General features: G+C 42.9%; 3 protein-coding genes and 1 non-coding gene across 9 annotated transcripts in view; 1 reads left to right on the top strand and 3 right to left on the bottom strand.

Moving 5' to 3' along the window:
• Positions 1 to 9,404, bottom strand: part of ATRX (ATRX chromatin remodeler) — a 75,780-nt gene extending 66,376 nt beyond the window's left edge. For 2 of the 6 annotated variants that reach the window (XM_072334949.1, XM_072334952.1), the window contains exon 1: positions 540 to 652. Coding sequence is in view for 2 of the 6 variants with exons in the window: in XM_072334950.1 (XP_072191051.1) it covers positions 540 to 652; positions 9,147 to 9,166 (133 nt within the window). In the remaining 4 variants the exon portion in view is untranslated. Of the gene's footprint in view, positions 1 to 539; positions 653 to 9,146 lie in introns of those variants that run through there. The other 4 variants (XM_072334950.1, XM_072334947.1, XM_072334953.1 and 1 more) reach the window with 4 other exon arrangements.
• A 3,029-nt stretch (positions 9,405 to 12,433) lies between these two features.
• On the bottom strand, positions 12,434 to 24,489 carry MAGT1 (magnesium transporter 1). The gene is made up of 10 exons (XM_072336187.1): positions 24,339 to 24,489; positions 23,673 to 23,842; positions 22,688 to 22,805; positions 21,707 to 21,847; positions 20,977 to 21,117; positions 20,588 to 20,677; positions 19,019 to 19,082; positions 17,217 to 17,291; positions 16,027 to 16,117; positions 12,434 to 14,068 (listed from the first exon to the last, which is right to left on the bottom strand). The coding sequence occupies exons 1-10, from the start codon at positions 24,417 to 24,419 to the stop codon at positions 14,053 to 14,055; spliced, it is 987 nt and encodes a 328-aa protein (XP_072192288.1). The 5' UTR covers positions 24,420 to 24,489; the 3' UTR covers positions 12,434 to 14,052.
• Positions 24,490 to 25,146: 657 nt separating this feature from the next.
• Positions 25,147 to 25,261, bottom strand: TRNAL-CAA (transfer RNA leucine (anticodon CAA)). Its single transcript has 2 exons — positions 25,224 to 25,261; positions 25,147 to 25,192 (listed from the first exon to the last, which is right to left on the bottom strand). It is a non-coding gene; the product is annotated as a tRNA-Leu (tRNA).
• Positions 25,262 to 25,504: 243 nt separating this feature from the next.
• Positions 25,505 to 26,689, top strand: COX7B (cytochrome c oxidase subunit 7B). Its single transcript, XM_072335838.1, has 3 exons — positions 25,505 to 25,633; positions 25,988 to 26,115; positions 26,479 to 26,689. Exons 1-3 carry the CDS (start codon positions 25,597 to 25,599, stop codon positions 26,551 to 26,553), a joined length of 240 nt encoding a protein of 79 aa, XP_072191939.1. The 5' UTR covers positions 25,505 to 25,596; the 3' UTR covers positions 26,554 to 26,689.
• Positions 26,690 to 26,908: the final 219 nt, after the last annotated feature.

Here is a 26,908-nt window from a genome sequence, read left to right as displayed (position 1 = left end):
AAACAAACTGTTCAAAATTTGTTACTTATTTTTAACTTGTAAGTAAAAATGTCTAATGCCGTATTTGATCCAGTCCAGCATGTTTTTCAGTTATCTTGTTTCTGGGTGTTTCCTCATTAAATATAGACATCTTTCTCAGATAATTATGAAAGCACAATCTCGGCGCCTTCTGCCCCAACCACAAGGACCACAGAAACTTTACTTCAGTAAAAGAAATAAGATACTACCCTCACACATTCAGGAGAGATGAAAAAGGAAGTCCCACCACAGGCAAATGCATGTACGTTTGCCATCTCATGTTTCAGAGAAGGTAAATTACCAGCAGAATTAGCTTTATTCGCATTTAAAAGCATAATTTTACTTGAAGGAATGTTGCGTCAAAGGCTACATATATTTATCAAAATATAAGCACTTAGTTAAACCACACTGGCAGTTTGCATAATTGCCCTGGTGAAGTGTGATACAATGAAATCACAACACAAAGATACGTGACTTCAGAATCATATGTATGTTTAAATTTAAAATATACGCCATTTTACCTATGCTTTTGGTTTTAGATGATGCTGGAGGAGAATTTGTGTCCTCAGATTCCTCTGATGAGTGAGCCAAGAAGTCATGGAGTTTCTGCACCAATGTATTCAACTTGCTTTCACTGCCAAAATAAAACATGAATTTACTATAGGTCTCATGCTAATTTAGCAGGCCTGAAAGAAGTAAGTTGAATCTCAATTAACACACATCTACAGGGGAAAGTTACTCATGACCTGAACACTTCATACTACAAAGCAAATTAAGAATGTACTGTTTTATTAAACCTTACACTAAAGGCAAACAAAAAACAAAACAAAAAACATCCTTTTTGATATACACACAAAAGAAGCACTCAAAACTCTTGTTAACAAAGACAATAAACATTTTAAGCTGGTTTTAGCTAGGTGAACATGTGAGATCTACATGCTTACTCAAAGCTTTTATTAAATCAACTACATATGTATGTATGTTTTTATATATATAATGCACTCTGCATTAATTTTGTCAAACACAACCAAGCACAATCACATCATTTCATGACCTCTTCATACCAGTATTTATAAGTAGCTCGTAAAGAGCATCACACTGGGAATTTTCACCAGGCAGTTTTAGACACCCAGAATCATCGGTCTTGTTTCCTCATTCATAACAGTTAAAAGAAAATAATTTCGCCCCGTGCTTTTGTTATTAAGGCATGCTTCTTCGTGATTCGTACACATTCTATTCCCTTGAATTTTATGTTGCCTGTTTCACACTCATTTTTTCCACCTGCAGTGTCCACAGTTTCCTGAGACCAACACCTTCTCCTGGCTGCAGCTCCCCTAAGTAAGACCAAGGGCAGCCATGCCCTCAGAACCCGTTATCACAAGCTGCCACTCTCAGCTGTTTGTTGCTGCTTCCCTCCCAGACACTATCAGCTCCCAAAAATCTGCAGCTGATATGCCTGAGTCATCATACCTTATCTGCTATGAGATATGACTTCTCAAACTGCTGAGCTGCATTACCCTCTTCATAAGTTAACCCAATTAAAGGCTATAGATGTCTCTCCTTTGCACTTTTTTTCCAATCTCCCTGTTATTTTCAAAATTGTTTTTTGATAGCAACAGGGAATAATGTTTTCTTGCCCTGTTCTACAGTTTGTGGTATCCTTTGAGTACTTATCAGAAGCTCAATCCCCTTGCTGTCACCACCTCTGCTGTTTTCTGAACACATCGATAAATATTAACTCCCAACTTTCAATTTAACTATTATTTATAGACATCTTGTCTATCTTTCTTGTTTTGTTTTCTAAAATGCTGTTACTGAAACAAGTTATAATACCCTTGTTCTCTACATAAAACATTCAGAACATTACGCACATGTCTGTGACTAACAGCTTAGAACACAATCAGCCACCAATTATTGCCTCTTATCCTAACTAGCCTAGCAGCATCATTTCCAGAACAAAAATGCTCATGCTGGCACACTACAAGAATCTACCAACTAATACTAAAGTCCCTCCTCAGCTTGCTTTTCCTCTGGATTATTCAGCATTTTGTAGCATCAGCCTGCATTAAGGGGTAACAGATTAAACTTAACTAAGGGTTACTACACCTCAACCCAAAGGAATTGTGATTTACAGCAATGCTTTCACTGCTTTTGTATAAAACCTTCTGCAGCAAAATCCCAATTCTTTCTAATATATTGTCACAAACTGACACAATAAATAGATCACAGCATTTAAAATGTGCATTCAAAAAATGCACTGGAGTCTATAACTTAAAAACATTAGAGGTAATAAGCAAAGCAGCCTCCCTCTGTCGTGAATCAACCATCTCTATGCTATTTCCTAGCCCTTTCAGGCTTGCACATAGAAAGGAAACGGCTTCACAATCAGTCTAGTACTATTCCAACACAGTTTAGCCTAATTGGAGCAAGAATGAAAGAAGAGATGTCCTGCTATTATTGGTTTGGCCATGAACTTGATTTGCGACCTTGAGAAACTATCACCCAAGAATACAATTTCTCACCTAAACTGAGAACAAGTTCTGTAACGTTAACCAGTAACGGCCTGGGACACCATTTACCCCAGTAAAGACAGAGAGACGGTCTGTATCATGTTAAATGCTATGACAAATGAACACAACACAGAAGAACAAGGAGAGGGTGCAAGGGAGAGGTGAAGCGTGGTGTCCTTACCTAGCTAGACACAACACACTGAATACACTCTGGCTGCTAATTGCTGCCCCCCTGTGCTTAACCCAACAACTTCATTAGATCACTCTGTGGTAATGAGTCAAACCACCCCAGACAAAACAAACGCTAAAGAACAGTTTCTATTTGCATACAACTTGCTACACATTCACAGGATCGCTGAATGCGGCAGGAGCAGTACTGCAAATTCATGGCCAGGGCTCAGGGAAGAGCAGTTGCTCATTCCAGCAGCAAAGCCAGGTCATGTTGGATTACACTGTGAAACTGTGCTGGAAGAAACTTATTATCGCCTTCTATTTCTATTTACTCTGCCCTCAGACACCTTGAAAACGTAGACAGAGAATGCTCCATCTATTGCCAAAATCTGGAAGAATGTTTTACAGCTATTTAAAGAAACAAACAAACAAACTATCCAGGATCCCACCACAGACACAGCAAGTTCGGCTACAAATGGCTCTGGAAGTCAGCAATACAGGAGTGCTTTTATCCATCTCCCCCAGCCTGTTTCCAAATGTGCTTTTGCAAAATGTGTTGGTTTTAAGTTCTCAGCTGCCTTCAAGGTTTTAGACAAATTCGTTTTTAAACCATCTTTACAGTTTCTCCAAGTTCAATTATTTTTCACCTTGGTATTTCCCAAGAAATACCACAGAAAAACAACTATTAAGCAGACAAAACTAAACAATACTTTGAAAAATAAAGAAAATTAAAACCAGATGTTCTTTAAAACCATCAGACTGTAGACAAACATCTTCAGTTTCCAACAGTACCCCTGTGTGATCGACAGATACAACACAGCAGAAGTTTGAGCATTTTAATTAAGACAACGGGGAGAGGAAAATAGAGAAAGAGATTCTGTCTCCACCAGAACATAAGACTTGCCGCTGCTGACCACCACCCACACTGCATGCATTTCTATAACTCAGACAGTTGCAGCCCGGGCCTGCGGACTGCTCAGGCATTAACAGCTGGAGCACACCAGGACTGCTGCAGAGCATCCTTCAGCTCAGTTCTACCCAGAAGAAATCTGTTTGTGCAGTCCAAGGCCCCCTGTGTTATCAAACAGACTCTTTAAAAATGAACTCATTTTAAATGCTAGTATAGCACTAATGGAGACAAGAACATGACTTTTGAAAGCCTTCCTATTTCTAACACGTTACTAATAAGCACATACTTAAAAATAACTGTTTTATTGTAAATAAAGCCAAAGCTGATGCCATTTAATTCAACATACAGTTCTGGAATAGTTAGAAGGTATCCTTCCTTCCCCTCCGGCATATAATTTGCCTTCACATTGCTTAAGACTTGATATAATCAGGCCAGTATTCTGTCACCTGCAAACCTTCATAGATGTTTTTCATGATCATAAGGAAAAGCGTTAGACTAAGCCTGATATAGGGATATATTGAGTTTGAACACACAAATGAAATGGCTCAAGACTTGTCAGAGAGCAAAGGATGATAAAATCTAAGAATTTGCTCCCAAATCAGAAGTCTGCCCCTCAAAATACATAGCCAGAAAATAAAAGCGGGCTATCATTACACCTATGCCACACTCACAGCATAAGCAATTGTTTTAATCTAAGCACAGAAACCAATCCAGATTACAAATTGCCATTTCTTCTGCTGAATCTGGACCTGCTCTCTAATCTAACTCACTGCTTCTTTGTACAAACCCTTCTGCAAGCACAGGTGACAGTGGGTATTAATCACGGTCTCAGCTGGGGAGGTTTATGAACTTCAGTAGCAGCAATTTAGAGTAGGTCAGGTAAGTGACACTAAGAACCAGGGGAGCACTGAGACTGGAAGGGAGATCCCTTCTAGCTCTGCAGATCCCCAGCAAGACCTCGGAGAACAAGCAGAGTCAGCTACAGCAGCTGCCAGAAACTCAGCCAGCAGGGCATAAGCACCTCCACTGCTGAAGCCTGCACAGCTTCTCTGCACAACCTGTTCCAGTGCTTGGCCATTCTCACTGTAAAACAAATTTTCCATGCTCAGATGACATCATATTACGCTGAACTTATTAGATACTGACAAAAAACACCTGAATAATGAAGCTCTGACTGAAAGGAAAGGTAGACCTCTAGCACTCCACTGAACATGCAGACACTATGGTTAAGGCTTCATTAACACGGACTCACTCCTTTCATGTTGGTTAGAACTGTCCTTGGTCCATAGGGCTCAATCAAGTAATACCTAATAGAGTTCAAGACATTTGATGATAAGGATTAAGTACCTTTGGAGTATAAGCACAGCACAAGAGGTTCAGACAGGTAAACAGAATTAGTTCTTTCCAGACACACAGGGGGAATGGTTCAAAATCACTAAGAGACCCTTTATTACATTCAAGGAAGATTACACAATTTTGTTTTCTTGAGATGGCATCCAAACAACTGTAACAGGATTTGGCTGAGAGTTACCATGTTTTGCTGGAAAGTGAAGGGGTTTTTTTGTTTGGGTTCTTGGTTTTTTTTGGGCTTTTTCACAACTTCATTTTTAGTAGGCTAGAGTGCTACTGAAGTCTGTAATTTCAATGGTAAAATAGCCTGTAAACTTAAAAACACTGAAGTCAACCATCTGAAAACCTAAATGTAGTATTTCCACCTGAGACAAAAATCATGGCACACTGTGTATTTTAATACATTAATTCAGGGAAGGAAGCTGAAACTAGCGTAGATGTAACCTACAAGACAAAGTGCTGTTGCAAAAGCTGGACTGTGCTTTGCCTGAAGGGAAAGGCTCCACACAATGGCACTTCGTCTCTAATTCTAAAACTATCTTCTCTTTTGGTTCATTTTCTTCTACTTCCTGAAGTTTGTCAAAGATTCTCAATGAGACATCATTCATCACAAACTCTAACAACTAAAGCGTGTTCCTTAGTTTCCCAGCTACTGCCAATCAGACTTGCTGTCCAATTTTCAGGGTTACAGTCCTTCTGAAGCACAGTTCCTTCACTTTCCCAAACAGCCATCTCAGATTGCCACACTAACAATGCTGAAATTATTGCCAGAATTGTTGTTTCTGCTTTTCACAACAGACCTATCTGCCCAATACAGCTTCTAGCATTAGATGTATTAAGAAAGAAAATTCTACAGCTGTGCAGCTTGCAGATAAACAAACTGCCTTTCCTGAACGGCGCTGAAGTTGACTCTGGGCAACAACATGTGAAATGAAGTAGTTTTTTTTCCTTAACAAATAATAATACTAAACATTCACCTCCATCAATCCCTCACCTGCCTTGCACAAAAACAGTTTGTGGCTAGAAATTACAAAAAGCTTTCGGCAGCTTAGCACTGTCCTTTAGTCAATTAGAGAACTTTACCTACTTACTATCTTTTTAAGTCAATATTGTCTCCCGTTATATTTATCAGTGAATTTTGACAGTTTTGTCTTTTCCCTCCTGACTCGCCACCAGAACTTCAACGCTGACCTATCCATGAACCAATTCACATTTCCAAAACACCTGCAGGCACAAACTCCAGTGATATGAACTGGGATTTCATGAGGGCCAGCAGAACCACCAGGCCTCCCTGTTTATAAAAGGCCTATCTAGTGATCCCATCTAAAAACATCATTTGTCACAAGCATTCATTCTCACGGTGAACGCAGCACGTTAGTATTATCTTCTGTTCAGGTATTTTCTTTTGGTGAGTTATATACAAGTAAAAAGCATCAATCCTCACTCCCTTCATTACAGATGTTGCAAGCGCACACGGAATCTGTAATGAAAATGGGAATTTCGAGTTTCAGTAATGTTAGGGGCCATCCCTTTCTCAGACCATATTATCCCACAGGAGAAGAAGGCAGCTCTACTTAAGCCCTACAGAAACCGTAACACAAAGTACACAAAACCATAAGCGACAGTACTACACAGAAACAGAAGCAGCAGTCACTGCAGTAAGACTCACCAGGAGGAATTTCACTTCTCAAGGGCACATCTGGCACAGAAGGTGAAAGCCAGCCTAAACTTCTGCTTCCTCAAGAAGAGCACAGAATCTGCTTAGGCCCATCTCACATGACTGCGTGACGGCCTGCTAACTGGCACTGCACCTTCAGATAATATGGACAGTCCTGACATGTAACCCACACAGAACAAAGGAATTCAAGCAATTCACAATCACAGAACCCACACTGCACGCTGGGAAGAATGAAGCATAGAAGGTTATTAAAATTATTCCATCAGCTTAAAACAACAGGTAATGTTGGAACACCGCCTCCTGGATGGTCCAAGATTCAACATTTCTTTTCTTTTTCTATTGTGCTTACTCACTTCAATGTACGAAACGAATGGTAGGAACAGACCAAGCCATTACAGCGATTCCTCCATTTTAAAAAGAAAACTAAAGCAAGTTTTATGTGAAACTTTTGTCCAAAAATGTCAATAAACAAACAAGCAGGGAGATGGTGCAGGGTGTCAGAAAGGCAGCAGCTGGCAGGCCAGTAGGGCTCACTGGAAATGAGAGCATAGAATGCTGTGTCTATGTGTGTGAGCAAAGAAATGTGCCTGTACGTGTGTGCAAACAAGCAGAGGGAGAGCACCTCCGCCTCTGTTCCGACACATTAATCCATCAATAACATATTCATAGCGCTTTTCTCTTCCCTCTCATTCTCTTTAGTATTAGCAGAACTTGAGTTGAACTGATAAAACAGAAGAAAAGCCCTTGCAATCAAGGTGTTCATCAGCTCATATCCCCAAAACCACAGCACCGAACAGTGTCATGTTTGGTTCCTAACACAGAACTTTTCCCGTACGATTAAAAGACTTGAGAGGAGCTCTGTGTGGAACAAGGATCATCAAAAACACCTGCACTGAGAACTGAGTTAACGGACAGGATAAAAGTTTGGAGCACCAAAAAATACTTTGTGCACCTACCTAAAAGCTGCTTGTCAAAGGGCCCACTTACTGCAAGGACATTCAACCCAGAGATTATGTGCAATCCCAAATCTACCTTATACGTACTTTCTCAACTTCAAGCACACAAGTGAAACTCTTGAAGTAATCCAATTTACTTTTCCACCTGCAGGTCAAGGTATGACCTTCTGTATCATCTGAATTCCGCTTCAGCATACACTAAAGCAGCCTTTTTGCACCAATTCCTGTGCTACGACGACACAAGAATATTTAAGCAAAATCTTTATGCTATACAGAAATCAAACTCCACTCTTGCTTTTCGAGGACAGAAGATGAAAGAAGAAAACCCCTTCCATTTGTTTGTCAGTCTACAACTAAAATAATCAATCCAATGAAAAACTGTTTTAAACTGTCCAAGTGCTTTAAGGGCACGGGGAGGAGCAAGACATGGGCAACCCTCGTTTTACAACACGGAGCATCCAGAAGAAATTGGTAGCTGGTGGGAAGTCATGCAGCAAATAATGTGTGTTTGTAGTGCTTATGACTTGCATCTAGAATCCACATACACACATTATTTCCTCTGAAATTGTAATCAGCAGTAAAAAAGAGAAATAAAAAAAGCCTTGCTAGCCACTTCTGGCCGCAACTCGGTAGTAAACATTGAACTACTCAAAGGAAATGTGAAAGCAGGGATGAAGATGCACAAATACAACCTCAGGAGAAAGTTGGAGGCTCAGCACATCAGACGGCGCGGTACTCCTCTTCCTTAATATTTTGTTTGATCCTGAAGTCAGACGCAACATTTCTGAGGGTTCAGCAACAATGCCTTATTGTTTATGAGCTGCCGCAGGCATGTGGGGTATTTGTTTGTGACTGACAGCGCTGATCAGACCCTTCAGCCGAACTATGAAAACACCCAAGCCCAACTCTGAATTAACGCTCTAACATGGCGCCTGGCGGCAACGGCTCGATGTATACCAGCTTATTTACTTTACGCAGCTCAACACGAACGGTTCACCCCCGTCGGTACGTCGGAGCCGCCCCTCCACGAGAGCGGGACGCGCCCGCGAAGGGCCCTGCGGCGCGGGAACGGGCGGGCAGAGTGCTACTAGCGCACACGTGGGGCGGGGGCTGACAGCCGCAGGGCACGTCGCAGCGGCGCCCACCGGCCGGGGCGCTGCCTGGGGGCGAGGGGCAGCCCGGGACGGCTCCGCTCCCCGCACCGCGCCCGCCGACGAGTACCGCGTGCGCCGGCTACGAGACGCGCGCCCGCCGCCGGCCCGCGCCCGGCCGCCTCCGTCGCCGTCCCCTCCCCCTGCGCTCCCCGCTCGGCCTCCCGCCGCCATCCCCTCCCCCCAGCCCGGCCTCCGCCAGCCCCGCCGCCTCGGGCCCGGCCCGGCCCCGCCCCAGCCGGGCCGCGGGCCGAGCCGGGCGGTGGCGCCGCCGAGGTCGGCCGACGGCAACGGCCGCGCACGCGGCGGGAGCGGTACGCGCCACCGGCTGCCTCCTCGCCTCAGCGGGGCCGGCGGGGGCCGCCGCCCGACGCCCGGGTGGAGGAGGGGCTCGGGCCGTACCTCATGGGCTCTGCGGTCATGTCTCCGCTGCCGCTCGCTCGGTGCGGCCGGGTCGGGCCGGGACCGCGCTCAGGCGCTAAAAGGAGACAAAGCCGTTATTGCCGCCATCGCCAGCGCCGCCGCCATCTTGTCGGAGAGAGGATGAGGGAGACCTGCCTCCTGCCGCCTTCCTCTTTCGCCGACTCCCATTGGCTCCTTGCCGCCCCCAGCGATTTTCTAATTGGGCCGCTCCGACGGGAGCTGTTGCTAGGGTCGTTTACGTCACGGTCCCGGCCTCCCCCGCTCTGATTGGCTGGGGGGAGGGTTACATCAGCGGGGGGGAGGGGGGTGGGTGCTGACGTCATGTACCAAGTCCCATGACATCATTTGAACACAAAGTGCACTGACCAGTGTGACCGACAGGGGGCTCCACCAGCGCTGCCTCGGCGCGCCCGGCACGGGGAGCCACGTGCCCTCGCAAGAGGAACGTCGTGACAGGGCACGTCCACACAGAGCCCCGGCGTCTACACAGAGCCCCGGCCTCACCCGGCCCCTGCTCCGCCACAGCACTTCTTCAGAGCTCAGCAGGGGAAGAGCAGCTGAGTGGGATTTTCCCCCCAACCCCACCCGTTCTTATTCTATGACTTTATCATAGGAATCCGTGACAGCAAGGTATGACAAACACACCCTAATCACCAAGGTAGACCTTGTTGAGCAGTACGCAAGTTGCCCACCTGGCTGGAGACTCGCTTCAACCCAGCACTGCCAGAGCTTTCATGTTTCTAAAAGCAGTTCTTCAGGTAGAGAAGCACAGCGATCATTCCTCGCTAGCAGCAGCACATAAGAACTACTTCCCCTGCTCCTACCAGCAGCCCCAAATTCCCCATTAGATGTTAAAATCCGTATGAACAGCAGAGGACAGGGAAAGATGGCTACTCAGAAGGGAAGAAGCAACGTGCTCTCCACACAGCCTAAAGAAAGAGCGGGTCACCCACAGCAAGTCCAGCATGAGGTAGAATTAGAAACAGGACAATTGGTCACTTAAAATATAACCAGCTTTGAAAAATTAAGGTTTCTCACCATCAAAGCTGCAGTTCTAAATGACCAAACCATCACTTGCTTTTCCTTAAGTATTAGGAGAAATAAATCAGCGCTAATTCTGACTGCAGCAAATTCCATTAATAAATACAAAAAGCCGTCTTCGTTTGTTGCCACCCAACAGGTGTAACAGAGTGGAAGCAGCACCTGTTCTTAGCTTTGCATTAGTACTTCAATTGTGTGATTTAAGTAAGACAAAAACATTTATTTTCAAGGGATTGAATCTGCTTTATGGCAGTCTACATTAGAACTAGGTAGCAAAAAGATAAAGGAATCCGTCTATATTCTTGAGAAATGGCAAGAGGTATTTAAGAATAAATTTGTCTTGAATTCACCGCTTGTAACTAAAGCTCTACATTAGAAAGAAATCACATTGTGAGGAAAGGGCAACATAAAGCAACAAATCTCCCCCCAACAATTACTCCAAAAGACAAAACCTGACCCTAATCACCAAACTGTCAAAATACAAGTTGTAGGAGCTCACCAAAATCCACATATGGATAGGTATCGTGTGCACCTCTAGAAAAACATGCACATCCAGCATACCTACAGTCAAGCTCACCCTTGACACGGGACCACTTTTCCTAAGGCTCTAATAGGCACTGCTGATGCAATATACTTTAAAGAATAAAGAATAAGCTCGTTAGTAAGAGAAATCAAGGACTATAGTTGAACCTTATCACTGTCTGATTTCTGTCATAAGAGCAGTGATTAGTTTTCTTAAGTAGGTATTAGCCTACTTCTTAAAAATAAAATGGCTAAAAGATATATATAGTTATTAATTGACAATTATTTTAATAAATGCATGCGCTCCTGACCTGGAAGTTATCAAGTACATATAGAATAATCTGAAAAAAAAGATGTATATGATAAAAGTAGTACAGTTAAACCAGAACAAGACAACACTTTGAATTCATTCTATAAAAGCAGTCAAGACCTGAGTTTTTAAATAGAGTAGATAATGTGCAATGAAACTCATTCTTTGTTTGTCAGAATATAAGCGTGGTAAGAAATGGAAACGTGGACTGGAGCATCTGTTACAAGGAAAGGCAGAGGAAGCTGGGCTTGTTCACCCTGGAGAAGACAGAAGGGGTCTAGATGAATGCATACAAAATACTACTTAATATACTACAGATCCTTCTCAAAAGCAATAACCTTCATGGATAGCCATATTAATCAAACTGCACAGTCCGTTTGCAACTACGAACTATACCATTTCCTCCTTTTATTATAGAAGTGTTCTCCAAAAGGGGAGCTATTCACATTACACACTTGCTAAAGGATTCCAGTTTGAGGTTCTCATGCACTGCACCCTCTGCTTTTGTGGAGATCTAGAACTGCATTATGCTAACCAGTCAGGAGAGATGCAGACGCATACAGCTAACTATTACCTCAACTGCTCTACAAGCCAAATAAGGTTTTTCTGGGACTACATGCTCTCTAGATCTGCTACAGGTCTGTGGAAGCACTCAGTCTTCTACTCAGTGATCACACTTCATCCTTTTTCCACATGCTTCATTTTCTGTCTAGAGAGCAGAAAAACTGGGTGGGGAAAAAAAAAGCGAGCATTATTTTAACTCCATGTGCCAACTCTCAAAAGTGTATCATCTTAAATGCAAGGCCAACACGTCCCCAACCATCCACAGAAGCAACACACAATCGTTTAATGTTGGCCCATAAGATTAAATGCTTTTGAGAGGGATAGAATGCAATAAACACAATATTCAAAGAAATCTGAAAGCTTCAAAAGAAAACATTATTTCAGAATGCAACTGTGAATCACTTTTGCTGCACTGTTAACAACTGAAGCACAACCCTCCTCAAATATTACTGAAGCCTTTTCAAAATACCAACAGGGCAGGAAAATAAGTTAAGTCCATAACTGTAGCACTCACTGGACTCCACTTTCAGGAACACCTGAATCTGCCAAGGACTCCATGAAGCCAAGACTTGTCTTTGACAGCTGTCCTGAGGTACAAGTGAAAAACACACAGCCCTTGTGCTATTAGTGGGCTTCACGAGAGGACCTCCAGCAGTGATGCTTCAGGTTGTGATTTCCTGCATTAACACACATGCACTGTTCATCCCATCTACTCAGCCGTGCTCAACTTATTTACTATATACACTTATTAACACATTGAAGCAGTAGTGGAAGAAAACAGATTTCTCATTTCTTCTTCCAGCCTGAAAGTTCAAGAGACACAGGAGCATGGATTAAAAAAAATTTATTGAAGTTGTCCAAAATGCAGCCACACAACTTATCCCATCCACTACAACTCCTCATCTGAACGGGTAAAAAAAAAAGCATCTCACCAACCAGTTGAAATGTCAAAAAACTGAATTAGAAAAGGTAAGGCACTTGAGATGTGTTAATGTAGCAAAATTGCATAATAACAACATTCTACTTGGAACGATAAAGCTCTTTTTGAGCTTAAATCTATAGTATCCACATCCTGTAACCCTTAGAGACAGGAGACAGGCAGAATCCAGTCTCATATTTTCCTCTGACTATTAACCGCCAAGGCCAGCATAGCCTACAAAGGGCAGTACTGCTGAATTACACCACAAACATTTCCTGTAGTGCAGATGCTGAATTACAAAACAGCGTGGGCTGAGGCACAAAGTCTTCAACTAAAAAATCCTTAAGACAAACAATCTTTACAAGATAAAAGAGCAAAAAGCACATCCATTTAATTGTAAGGCTAAGGAAGCTTTCCTAGAGTTAATGACATCTGGGGTTAGATATCTCAGCCCGCTCCCATATCCTCCCAAGGACACAAGGCTGAAAAAACTTCAGAGAAAGCAGTCGATGTGAGAACTTGCGCTGCGACCAGCAATCTGACAGCAGATGCTGAGAAGTAACTTTAAGGCCAGTTAGAAACTTGTAATCATGCAACAGATAGTTACCTTTGTAATTACCTTCCCAGGTTTTGTTATTTTTGGAAGGGAAGTGTTGATCACTGAGATAATAACGCTTTTTCAGCTCTGAACCAATATTTACAAATCAACCGATTTGTTTCGTTATTTGACAAGAGAGTTTTTAACAGTTAAATGAACTGCACTACAACAAATAGGGACTTCAAATTACGGACAGCAAAGATTACCATAAATTTTGCCTATTTACTAGGAAGAAGAAGAAATACACTAAGTTTCTGATTTTTTTCAGTCCTGAATATGAAGTATAAAACTCATTAGTAGGTCATTCTGTACAATGTTGACTGAAATCTTCACCATTTGAGCCATTACTACCCGGTATAAAGTTTTCCTTCATCTGTGAAGCAATCTCTTGAATCATACTGTAGTTAAATACTCTTCTCAAAACAGACATACACCTTTAGGGTATGCACATCCTGAAATGGAATCTGCAGTACGCTCCAAGGGTCACACAGACTGAAGGAAGAGATAGGCAGGTACATGAGGCTTCCTCAACCATACAAAGGCACAACAGAGAAGCTACTGTCACCCGTGAGGATGAGCAAGAAGTATCCGAGGGGAAAAGACATGCAAAAGAGATTATCCAATAGAATTAAAGTACCGTTTCTGATAGCGTAAGGAAACATAGTAATTCTAGATGCAAAGTTTTGCCTTCCATCAGATTTAAAGTTGCATCAGAAGATGTAAAGCTTGTGAGAGATTGCATCTTAATACTCTGTCGTCCAACGCACATTGCTTGTTATATTTAAGGCACTGCATGTTGTCTTTGGTTCAGTGTTTAACTATCTCATTCAGTGTAAAGAGAGGTAGCATGAACCACACATCCTTAGTTCTTCCGTTCTATTACACAGTTTCATAGTCACCACCTTCTTGATGTTACAGATTCTGGAATCCTTTAACTCATTAGGAAACTGCAGGAACAAAGAGAAAAGCAAACATTCATTAATTTTATGAAAAGCAAAGGCCTCAAACAGCCTATTTAACTTCCCACGTATTCTCAGAAAGTCTGAATCAAAAACTAAGGGGTAAGTAGCTGTGGAGAAAGTCACTTAAAAGCAAGACAGCAATATCATGTCTGCTACAAACTTGCAGAAGCATGTTAGACCTCTGCAAAGAACAGGATGAAAGGCAATCAGTTATTCAACAAGACATTCAGGTCCCTTCTGGTGTTAGAAAAGTATTTGTGAATATCACATTTTACTACAGAGACATTCAGAAAAATGAAAGAACTGACTACTGCCACAACTTGAAGAGTCACCAGCCTGTGGGTACAGAAAGAGCACAACAGCGGGTCAGCAGGATTCTGCAGGTCACAGCTTATGGATATTTCTGAGGAGTTGGTAGAAGAATACCGAAAAGTACAAGAGGCTTTTAAAGCAGGATTTCGGAAGCAGTGAAGTACTGGGCTAGCTTCTCACAGCGTGACATGGGCATCGCTAAGAACTGTTTGGCAAGAAGCACAAGGCATTTCACAGTGAGTTAGAGCAGCAACTGCCCTTGAATTTCAGTCATGATAAGAGCCAATAATTTCAGGAATTCAAAATGATCTTCAGACCTCTGCCTTTACTGCAGCAAAAACCATACAATCCCAGTCTCAGAAGGTGAGATCACTGAATAAACACTTCTACTGCCAACAGATAATGAGGATGATTCTGACTTTAGCAACTAGCCTTCTGCCTCCGCCTCACTGTTTGAATCTAATCCAGGTGAGGCACTCCCTTTGCATCCTATCTCATAACTCCCACCTCCTGCTGAAGACAAAGGCATACCCCCAGCACCTCAGGTCATGACTATGACTATAAACTTTTAAGCAGGGTAAGGCAGATATTTTCACAGTATGTGAAAAAGCTGAGTGGGGATCTGTCAGCAGCACGGTACTACAGATTGGGAGCCAGAAATATTACTCTTAATCACTGTGAGGCTAATCAACTATTTGCTTAAGGAGTGATTGGTGGTAATCTTTAATAAACAGAAATCTTGGGAAAAAATAAACCTTCAGTGTTCACGAGTGCTACAGAATTCTAGGAACCCACTGATGCTCTCCCTATGCTAATAGATATTATAGCCCATCATTATGGCTTCTCAAAGAGAGTACCATATATTTGCCAATGCAATTCAGGATTTGCCTTCTAGACACATTAAAAACTTCACAGGAGCCAAGGTGGTTAGAAGCTGGCTCCTCAATATTCATTTCTTCCTTCAAAATGCATGAAACAAAACACCTGCATCCATCAATACAGAAAAATTAACCACTCAACAAAGAGTGCTGGACTCTTAATAGAAGCAATCATGAAATATTTGCAGCTTTAAATGATTAGTCACATTCCCCGTTCCCAACAAGAATTAATAATCAGAATGTATGAGTACTGAGGAAATGCAGTAAAGACACGCTTATTTCAGTATAAGTTGGCTGAGATACCAACATGAGAATAGAAATATTTTATAAATACATAGCAGCATGAAGAGGAGTGCAGCATAATCTTTGCTTTGGCCAGATTGAAACACAGCGGTATACACCAAATGCTGTATAACTGTGCTAGTAGCCAACAGTGCTACTATGAGCAGCAAGAGGAGCATTTTTTATTGTTTTTTTTAATAAAGAATATTTCTCACCAAACCAGATTTCAGGGGAGAGAAAGAAATATGCAGCTTCTTCCTCTATTCTCTTTTATATTAACGTTAGGAGACAAGCAAATACCAGTCCACAGAAGCAGATTAATTCATAAGCACACAGTCCAAGTAAAACTTCTGTTGTTATTCCCAAGATCTTCATTTGTATTTACTCCACTTTCTCCATAACCATCTCTGGTGATGCTGCTGTACAGTGATGCACACAAAAACAATGACTGAGGCAGAAGAAAAGCAGTACCTGTATGGATATCCATGGTATTTTGACCTGAAGACAGACAGTAGCCAACTGAAAAAGAACACCACCAAGCCGATACCAGCAATGCACATGACTGCAAGAGATGCAGAGTAAGACCGTAGTTAAGTGACAGCTCTCTCCAAAAATACCACAGTTAATAAAAGCATGCTGCAATATTTGGTCAGATTAAACCCCTATTATAGTCATCTAGAAGAGCTATACTGACATCAGTTTTCTCTCAAATACTTTAAGCCCCATTTTATACCACTGGTTTAAGAGATGTTATGCCCTTCTCTCCCACAAAGTGGTCTAAAGCATCTTTACATCTGTCTATCTTGCTCTTTGCTAAGCACCTCCAAAAAAGCTGCTGAAACCAATGAAAGGTAAAAAGCACACAATAGCATCCTTCCCTGTCGAGGCAAGGAAACAAGTAAGCACGCATGCATGAAGTCTAAGAGTAAAGCAGAAGTTTGTTTCACTCCATTCCCACCAGAGGTCCACATGTACTAATAATATCCAAAACTGAAACTGCTGTTGTTGGTTTTGCTGCTGTTGTGATCCATGAGAGAGGAACTGGTACACATCAAAAACAGCTCTTGAGTATCTCAATTAAGACTTGCATGGGATCTGAATGCACTTTATTCTGAAATACCTCTCATTAATAGCAGTGGAGAAGAAAAAAGACAGAGCCATATACTATGACTTAAATAATACACAAGACATACAGAACCTGTATGGAACCTACTGGGAGAAGTTCTTTACTAGGAGAGAGGTGAGGTCCTGGAACAGGCTGCCCAGGGAGGTTGTGGATGCCCCATCCATCCCTGGAGGTGTTCAAGACCAGGTTGGATGGGGCCCTGGGTAATAAGTAATAAAGTAATCTTATTCTTTAGTTACCATAACATTAAAGTTTGAGTCATTTTTTCCCCTTCTTTAATTCTTCCTTGAAGAAGATAATAACCAATTGTGAAATAGAAGCTTATTCTACTATAATGCAATCAACTGGAATGTTGAAGAGTCCATAGAAACCCTGGATATCAACATTTGTCTGAAACTGGTCGAGTTTAATTTTTATTATTTTCTATTAATGTTCACAATTAGGAAAAAAAACCCACCAGCATGAAAGCATTTCTGTTAAATACCCTAATTTTTATATAATGTGACTCTAGATGGAGAGAAGTATTAGTACTTACTCTTTCTCTTCCCCACGTCCATGTCAGAAGTAGCAGCTTCATGGAGGAGTACCATTCCTAAAGTAACACCACCATCTGTGGACACTGTTTAAGGCTAAATCAACCAAATACACTGGACTTAATATAAAACATGCACTGCTCATTTCCTAACCTTGGAAAATTACAGGCTTTCTGGTCTAATCAACAAATCTCAGAAAAAACAAAACAAATTGAAGTTGCTCATAATCATCAAATTCCAAGAGAAAATAAATACAAAGTTTGAAGCATAAACCAGGCTACAAAGCAGGTCTCAAAACAAAGTTAAAGAATATGCATTCACTGTCTCAGCCTGCAATGAAACAGGACTTCTTCCTCAGGGACTCTACTCCTACCACTGTTTTACTCCACTCCCAAAAGGAATTTACAAACTGCATTTTAACTCAACTAACAATAAAATGAATACAACATTTGATCTAATGCGGTGTCTTTCAAATAGCAAGATTTGAGTCTTTTCTAAAGCTTCAATTACAGTAAATTATTAAAAAAAAAACAACAACTAAACAACTAAAATTAAGGAAGCAGACAAAAAAAAAGGCCTGGCATTTGCCAAGAATGAATCATAAGAAAAACAAACAACAAAACCTTCCTCTTCCTCTGAAATGAGAACTACTTATTGATGCCAACAGGAGCTGATGGAGATGACATCTTTCTTTCAGTTTCAGGCACAGTCCATCCTCAGCAGAGCTGAGAGAAAGCAATTAACTTCACATGACAGGAACCTGGCCAACTCCTGCTGCTTTAAATGTCTTCAGCAAAATGGCAAATCTGCTCCATGATGTCACATACAGCATTAATGCAAACAGGCATCAAGAAAGAATTACGTTACGTTCAAATGAATGTATCAGAAGTCCAACAGTAGCAAGAAAAAGACTGTAAGTCCCTTACTGGATTGAATTTTTCAGTATTAAATAAGACTTTGATATGGAATACACAGATTTGAAAGCTTTTTTAACCCCTAACAGGGCACTTAAATATTGTTTACTTGACGTCACTGAATTACAAAAAAACAAAGGAAAAAAAACCACAAATGCATCTTTTGCTGAAATTGGGACTTTGGGAAGATTAAGAGAAAAGGGAGAAAACAGATGAAGCCACTCAGTAACTGTGAACCTCACCATTGCAACAAAAACTTGTTAGCACTGTGCAGTACTGAAGAGGACAGGTACGTTATAAAGTAGTTTTGAATCACACAGTCTAAGAGAATCTCATTCATGTGCCTGTAGTAAATGTGCTGTTAAGTACATCTGTGTACCATAAAAATGCAGACAATTTGGGACAGCAAAGCAGCAAGGGAAATACAGCATTAAATAAGACTTATTCCGTAGTAAAAATAAAGCACAGGCTGGTACAAGTGACAAGACGAGAAGAGCTTGAATGAGAGAAGACTTAAGTCACATATGATGGATAAACACATATACAAAGACAATGCACAGTCTAAAGACACATCTTTATATAAATGAGAAAAAAAACCACCTCAAACCAGCAAGATTCTGCTTACCTTTCTTGATGGCTTAATACCAGCATGAAAAAATCCTGACTTGTTAGCATGAACAAGGGCTAAGGTTAAAGGCAAGCCAAGAAATAAAAGAACATTCTTCTACTCAAAGATCACCGTCATTAGAAAGCTGTAGTTGTCACCAGTCTCTACAAGCTTCTCACCAGTATTAGCAGACAGACAGGAGCCATGACAAAACACTTATAGAAGAGGCAGCAGCATAAGCTAACAGGACTGTCACCAACAACATGCGTCTCAGTAAGGATACTGAACAGAAGAACAATGTGTGTTTCTGCAACAAACTGAGCTTGGCTGCTTCCATGGATATAGCTCTGTAAGAGACAAAGAGCAACTGCATTTTAGAAAGACTGAAGACAACTTTGAAACAATTAACAGCAGCTATAGAGCTTGGAACTGCATCCAGCAATGACTCCTTCACAAGGCAAAAGAAGTTCTAGCGTGAACAATTTCATCTATTGAACATGAATTGGGCATCAGAAATACTTCCTGTACTATCGTGTGCAATCAGCCCTAAGTACTGTTCAAATTATAATAATGCAAGTGCTGCTACAACCTTCATTAAATAGTGCTCAACAATAGCACTATTTAATATGTAAGACCCAACACAGACACCTCTATTTTTCTGTTAGCTACTTAGAACTGTCATACCTCTTCATCACTAGAGATACAATACGTACACGAGAGAAAAGGTTGAAGTATTACAGGTAACTAAATGCTGAAAAGCAAACATGAAAATAAACTGAATAGTTAAACTCTTCCTCCAAAATATTCAGCTTCTTAAATACATGGACGTACATGCATCCCTTCACTCTTTAGGGAAGTGGAGATAAAGAAAACTAGGAAATATGACAGAAACACTTACAGCAGCATGGGGGAAATCTCTATCCCAAATAACTTGTTAGCAAAGATGATAGCATACAGGGTTACCAAACTGTTTACCCCAAAGCATTATTCTTAGTACCTTAGCTTTCTTTAATTACTAGAATAATCAAAGATTCCCCACATAAAAAGACCATGAACTCCCTTGATATTAAAACAAGGCAACACTTTTCAACTCACTTTTCAAGTCCTGTTTTCTGCAGAGTGCCATCCATAAGGTGGCTATCTAACGCTTTGTGCATGGAAAAGACTTAGAGCTGTTTCAAACACGAAGCTGAGCATGTTGCTAGATAGCAAACTAATTTCACTACTTCTAGTCCAATTAAGAATTAGTTACTCTAGCTCCCAAAAAGCTTGTTTCTGCAAACAGAAAGTGATGCACATAAAACAAACAAAAACCGCTAGGCAATGTTTGTCATTACTCTTCAAGCATCATGAACTAGCAACATCCATCTTCAGAGTAAAAACAATGAATCACTGAACTAAAATTTCTATTAATATCTTCCCTGTGAAGATTTAATTCTAGGTAACCATTATCACACACCAATTACACAACAGAACGTTTTGTTTTGGATTAAAATCAGTTTTTCCTTTGTGATTGGTAAGTAGCAAGGTAAGAGTTTGCAGTTGCTTTTCAGCCAAAGAAAGCATAACATCAATTGACGCTAAACCAGAATCCTGGAGTTCCAACACCCCTTCCATTCACACAACTTACCTGCAAAACCCCTCAAGATAGTTTAAGAGAAAGCAGACCACACCTCCTGCACTGAATATCCCTTAGCTTGCCTTGCTCAAAGATCAACTCAGCCTCACTGACTTTCTAATAATGAAATCAAGAACAGAATCTGCATTAATCTGCATTCTGACTCCTCTTTCAGTACTGGCGCTATTCTGTAGAATAGAAATGCAGAAATATAAGTAGAGAAAAGAGACTCACCACTTGTCCTGTATGGGGGTTCTTATGAGCATAGGGTGGCCCTCTAATATGGTTCCACATCTGGCCTGATGTCATTGCCAATACAAAACACTGAAAAGGAAAGAATAAAATACTCTGTCAGAAACTCTTTTCTACCCCATTTCTTTACATTTAATACCAACAAGTGTCAGGTTGGAACACCACCTTAATCGAGGCCTCTTATTAGTACAGAAAGCATCCAGTGAAGTAGCATGAGTTGAAAAAAGAAAAGATCAAATATTATCAAGCTACTGAAAAGAGCAAAATGCACCTCACTGTCATCTAGCAGGTTTAAACAAAAGCTTTACATTTTTTTTTCCACTGCATTAAATCTCACACCAACCAGGTAGACAAGAATCATCATTACTCACCAAAGCAGCAAATGCCCAGCCTGTTTTGTTATACAGAAAATCCAGATTGCTCCCACGCAAATACACAAGGCCTCCAATGACGGCCAGCAGCAGTCCTAACATCAGTGGCCCAGCATAGTTCGGTGGCCTTATCACACGAATCTACACACAGTAGATAACTGCATTATTTTCCTCTTAGCAAGATTACATGTAACATCCTTGCACCTAAAATACTATATATTAGAATTGAATATAATATATATATTATAATATATACCATATATTAGAATAGAAAAATAGCAACTCCAAAAAAAAACAACCTCCCACAAGCTCCTATAAGACAGACCTGAAAAGTAACATTTCTTCCTCCTCTACACACTACTATCTTACCTACTAATTGAAACCATTTCCTTCCTCAAAAACACAAGAGAAAGAAGAAAGGTGATTTTGACCACCTTGTCAGGCATAGCTATAGACAACATACTAGAACACTAAGGAAGGAACCTTAAACATATAGTTATGTGCCCAGTCTCTCAGAAGAGACACCTCCCACTGTACCAGGCTGCTCAAATCCCCACCCAGCCTTGCTTATGTTTCAAGGGATAGAAGATTATATAGGCAATAACTATTTAGACCATCTGAGAGTAAACTTAACAGCAAAACACAATTAACAAATATCAGAGCCAGAACAACATAACAGGGAGTGCTGCAGAGGTGGTGAGGGATAACGCCCCTCTCTATGCACACTTACATTGACATCAGTTCTGTCAGCCACCCAGCGGGCGAGCTGCTCAGCTGCAAAGCCGCGCACCTGGAGCTCATACGTGTCACCTCGTTTGGGCTTCCCTTTAGCAGGAAAATTAATGAAGGTTGGAGCAGAATTCATGTTTAGCTGTATTTAGAGAGTCCACAGAAAACACAACACCATCAAAGGTCTACTAAGCAACACGTGCCTCCACTTTATCTGCATGGTGTGACAGTCACCAAATCAATTAGAAAGCTATTTTTCCCACAGCATTACAGCATTCTTTTGAAGCTGTTTATATGCACTATCTGGAAAGAAATCATCAGAATATATAATTGATACGAGTCACAGCTTAGTGAATTAGTTTGTGATGAAACACTATGGGAAAATAAAGCAAGAATACTGAAAGTTTCCATCCCTCCTTTCCAAAAGCTTGTATCTAATGAAAAAGCATTGCCTAAATTGCGTAGCTTTTAAATACTGAGATGAGCATCTCTTTAAAGAAAAAAATACCTTTGACTCCTATAGCAAATGATTCTTTCTATCATTCCATGTATGCTTGCAACAGTAGTTCTCAAACATACTTTTAATTGTGCTGCTTAGTAGTAACAGCAAGATAAGAAAAGAAAGAGTAGGAGTCAATCAGTCTTGAAAGCCTGATCTACTATTCCTTTTGTAACCATTCCTCAGGACTTCATGTTTTCTGCCTTGCTTCTTCCTATACTGTAGGAGAATCCATCTAAAAGGAGACAGACCCCAAAGCAACAGACAAGCCAGCATATCCTTTGTGCCAATTACCTATTCTTCAGAGCTATGAATGCTACTGCTAAGTACCACTGCCCTCTGCTCTTCTGTTTATTTCTTCCCTGAATCTCAGTGGTCGTTTTTAACTCTACAAACCTTTAATCATTGTGATACGTTTTATACACATCTTCACCCCCACTCTCCAAAACACAAGTTAAAAACAGAACAGCAAGAGAACATTACCATCTGAAACACATCCGAGCCTTCATCAAAATCTACCATAGCAAAAAATATCTTGTTGGTAAATGCACTGGAATATCGCCAGGAGTTTGCCAGAATCTGATATTCTTCATCAGCTTGCCTGTAAACACACAAAGCCAGATGCTGTGCGTCATGCGTCAGCCCCAACACAGATTACACAACAGCTGCAAGAGCTGTAGCTCTCCATCCCACTGAAAGGAGCACTCCGCTCCGCCCACCCCTCTACATTTATTTTCTCATGTAGAATATATATATATATATGGGCCAGCTTTGCATCTAACAATCAAAGCACTCAGCACCACTGTACTTTAAAGCCCAAGATAAAGGTCAAACATCATTACATCCACAATCAGGAGCAATAATTTCTGAATACATTTTTGAAATGCAGCCCAGAAGCTCCTGATTTGCTAATCCTTGGGGGTCAGCCCTTAAGTGAGGTCTTAGAGGAGGTGGAGTCAAGCTCCACCCCTTCCGGGAGCACAGCTAAATGACTCTCACCTGTGCTCCCACAGCTGATCCGACACTTCCCTCAGCTGATTAATCAGAGGTTCAGGCTGCGATTACCAATTTCCCACACAGCCAGCAAATTATCAGCATGAATAAAATGTCAGTCAATATTGTTAGCTAGTAACAACTTTTAGACCGTGAGGCCATCAGTAAACCTGCAAACGTGCCTTCAGTAGCACATGCCAGGAAAGTTGAGGTTTTACCCTCTTTCTGTGCAGAAACAGAGCGCTGTGAGCATTTTCTTTGAATAACATTGATTACTTCTGGAGCAAAATAAATAATGAATACATTGGTTTCCCTCAATATAACAGAAGTGTTCCCATAGAACATCAATTGCAACATACAGCCTACTTTAGCATCATGTACTTTTTATGTGCATGGAAGAGTTAGTCTTTTAAGTTTAACCTCCTACAAATCACACGAGGACTTTCAAGTTCCAGTTGATGAATTAAGGCCATACTTGCACACGACACACTGTCTGTGAGGCTGAAGAGCAGTGAACATCACAATCACCGAGTAGTTTCTGGGTGGTGCCTTCACAAGGCGGCGGAACTTGTCGCCGTTCATTCGTATCACAGATCTCTTGCTCGTCCACTCCATCAGCTGGCTCACCTTTTCTGACAGCACCATCTGAAAAGAAAGCCAGAGAAAGAGCATTAGTTCTCCCGTGGGTGCTTTTCCCTCTCATCTCTCACAGCACGGACTTGAAGGTTCATTGCCTTGACATAGAAGGCTGCGCTGCCATTCAGCAAGAGCTGGACAGGCTGGAGAGCTGAGCATAGAGAAACCTGGTGAGGTTCAACAAGGGCAAACACAGGTTCTGCACCTGGGGAGGAATAACTGCATGCATCAGTACAGATTGGGGGCTCTGCAGAAAATGACACGGGTATCCTGGTGGCCAAGAAACCCAATGATACCCTGGGTGCATTAAAAAGAACACGGCCAGCAGGCTGAGGGAGGTGCACTACGTTACGACAGCACTCTTTACAACTAAAGAGAGAAGCCAAACACAGCGCAGCCCAGCAGCCCCCCGGGGCCCGAGCGCCGCCCCAACCCGGCTCCCAGCTCACCCCCTCCCCGTCTCCAGGCACACACACTCCGCTGAGGCCGCGCACCGCCGTCTCACCTCCTTCCGCTTCTGCCCCGCAGCGCGCGGCCCACCGCAGGCCAGCAGGAGCGCCAGCGCCAGCACCGGCAGCGCCGCCATAACTGCTCCTTGCCGCCGCCTCGCACCGATTGGACGACAACGACGCACAGAGTTACGACGTCACGCAGACGCTTCCTATTGGCTGTAGCACCGACCCGCGGCTCATTGCCGGCATTTTATTCGCAGGCTCCGCGCTCAGCTCTGGAGAGGCAGCCAATGAGGAGGAGGCAAGCTGGGGCAGCCGGATTGGTGGAGCTGTGCTGGGGGGCGGGCTCCAGCAACACGGGGGCGGGCGGTGTTAACTCTGCGCACGCAAGGATGCGATGCAGGGATAATACGGTGTTTGCGCACTGAGTGCTCGTGTGCTGCTGCTGCTGCTCTGACAAACGCTGTGAGCTGCTCGGGCTTCCCAGCTCCTCGCTGCGGGTGCTGCGGGAGGGGGCGAGCTTCGTGCCGGGAGCCCCTCCGAAACCAAAAAGTATGGAACGAAAAGTGAGCGGAGCTCCGTCGCTCCTCAGAGCCGTGCGGTTCCCCGCCGTGCCGAGAACTTGAAAGGTGGTTAAAAGCGTGAGCGAAATAAATGTGCACAGCCTTCAGTCGGTGGTGCCGGGCTGAAGGATATCACGCGCTCACGCTTCGCTCCGCCGGGGAACGTAAGTGGAATAGATGGCCGTCTTTGTGCCGCGGAGCTCCCCGCGATTTCTTGTTGCTGTAGGAGCCCTCCAGCTGTTGAGGTTGTGTGGATCGGGATGGGTGCGGGTAGAAAGAAAAGGGGAAAAAAAAGTGGTGTCAGAAGTGGGATTCGAACCCACGCCTCCATTCGGAGACCAGAATACCCAACCGCCTTGGGAAGGCGCGGCGCGCCTTGAGTCTGGCGCCTTAGACCACTCGGCCATCCTGACACTGCGAACACAACGGCCGCGGGGAGGCTCTTATTCCCTTCGTCATCGTATTTGTCTTCCGGACGTTCGCGAAGCGGCTCTTTTGAACCTGCAGACGGGAGAGCACGAGCCGCTGTCTCTCTCCCAGCTCCAGCGCTCTCCCCGCCAGGGCTCCCTCGTAGCGAAAACGGCACTTCCCCTCCGCCGCTCCGTGGCGCTTGGGCGGAACTACATTACCCAGAGGGCTTCACTCGACGGCGCGGTGCATCGGCGACTTCCGGCGCGGCCATTTTGTTTTTCACTGCTCTCCAAGGGTACCCTCGTCCGCCGGCCGCGGTCGGTCTGAGCTCGGCACCATGTTCCCCGTGGCCAGGGCTGCTCTGAACCTCGCGGGTAAGGAACGGGCTCGAAGGGCTCGAAGGGGAGTCGGGTGATGGGTCGTGTTTTCGAGTCAGTATGAGCCGTCAATGTGAAACCCCTATTTAAAAACATATATAAACTGTTGTGTAATGGCTGTGGCACAGACCGCTGTTTAACCAGTTGATTTCTGTCCGATTACTGTACTTAAACTGTCACACATGGGGGACCCGTGCTTTAGAATCACTCCAATGGGCTAAAGATGAGTTTGTAATGGAGTTTTCAATGCTGATGGTTGCCGTTCTGGCGGTGGGAGATGAGGGTTGTGAGTTGCTTTAATTGATATTTGAGTTGACGTCTGTATTTCTAACTGTCTTTAAGGTCCCTTAGCTCGCGGCGTTCAGCGCACTGCAGTGAGGCAAAGTCATCACGGCAAACATGAGCCCAACTTCCACGACAAGTACGGAAATCTGGTGCTGATGGGCGGAGCAGCTTTTTTTGCTGCCGTCTGGGGCTACGTAAGTCTTCCCTTGCTTTGCTGCTTCACTGTGATGTAGCTGGTAACTTGTCAGCTGTTCTCAGAAGGGCTCATTTGTTGCAAATATCCTAAGCGATAAGAATTTGGGATTGCCTATTAAGTGAATGGGAACGTGACGGGGATGGGAGTTGTATTCCTTTGTGGTTTGAGGTTTTACACACTTGTCAGCATTACATTGATCAAATGGAGCAGGAGCAAGCGGTGTCTGTTCCCCTTGGGCTGCCGAAGCTATTCAGGCAGGAGCTTTAGCTGACGTCTAAAGTGAGAGCAGTAGAAATGTGCAGCCGTCAGCAGTGCTGCTCTGCTGTCCGAGTTCACCATCTCGCTGTTTATCCTCCCACAGGTGCTCACAAACGGCGGGATGGAGTGGGGCTTGTCACCGGTGGGCAGAGTCACTCCTAAGGAATGGAGGGAGTAACAGCCTTTGCTTGTAATGAACTGCTCTAAGCTTTCACGAGAGGAAACATACCACAGATGTGTATGAACGTGCTGTTCCCTGGGTACCACTTGTGCTGTGCCACTCCTGGTCTAATAAACATACCTAGAGATCTGTGCGGCTTTTTGAGGTTTCCTTTATGTTGTGTCTGTTTGCTGAAGAAACGTAAGGCGATTTAAATGGCCTATTCTAGGTAATCCCAGCTGCTCCTTTCACTGCAGGGTGACAGGTCCAAAAACACGGCATAGTTTCCTGCAGATTCTCGTGGCTCCCTGGGGTCGCGGCTGGCCTTCTGGCAGCCAGCTTTGTATTTCCCTTTGAGATCCTCGCTCAGATC

The sequence above is a fragment of the Excalfactoria chinensis genome, chromosome 4, assembly GCF_039878825.1.
Source record: "Excalfactoria chinensis isolate bCotChi1 chromosome 4, bCotChi1.hap2, whole genome shotgun sequence".
NCBI classification, from domain to species: Eukaryota; Metazoa; Chordata; class Aves; order Galliformes; family Phasianidae; genus Excalfactoria; species Excalfactoria chinensis.
Note: the sequence above shows the minus strand (reverse complement) of the source record. Positions and strands in the feature narration are given on the sequence as shown.

Excerpts from the sequence above, each read along its gene's own strand:
- COX7B (XM_072335838.1), top strand. The coding sequence starts at position 25,597 with ATGTTCCCCGTGGCCAGGGCTGCTCTGAACCTCGCGG. Across the intron at positions 25,634-25,987 it reads GGCTGCTCTGAACCTCGCGG|CTCGCGGCGTTCAGCGCACT; the intron begins GTAAGGAACGGG and ends AAGGTCCCTTAG. Across the intron at positions 26,116-26,478 it reads TTGCTGCCGTCTGGGGCTAC|GTGCTCACAAACGGCGGGAT; the intron begins GTAAGTCTTCCC and ends ATCCTCCCACAG.
- MAGT1 (XM_072336187.1), bottom strand. The coding sequence starts at position 24,419 with ATGGCGGCGCTGCCGGTGCTGGCGCTGGCGCTCCTGCTGGCCTGCGGT. Across the intron at positions 21,118-21,706 it reads CTGACAGAACTGATGTCAAT|ATTCGTGTGATAAGGCCACC; the intron begins GTAAGTGTGCAT and ends TACTGTGTGTAG. Across the intron at positions 20,678-20,976 it reads GCTGGGCATTTGCTGCTTTG|TGTTTTGTATTGGCAATGAC; the intron begins GTGAGTAATGAT and ends TTTCCTTTTCAG.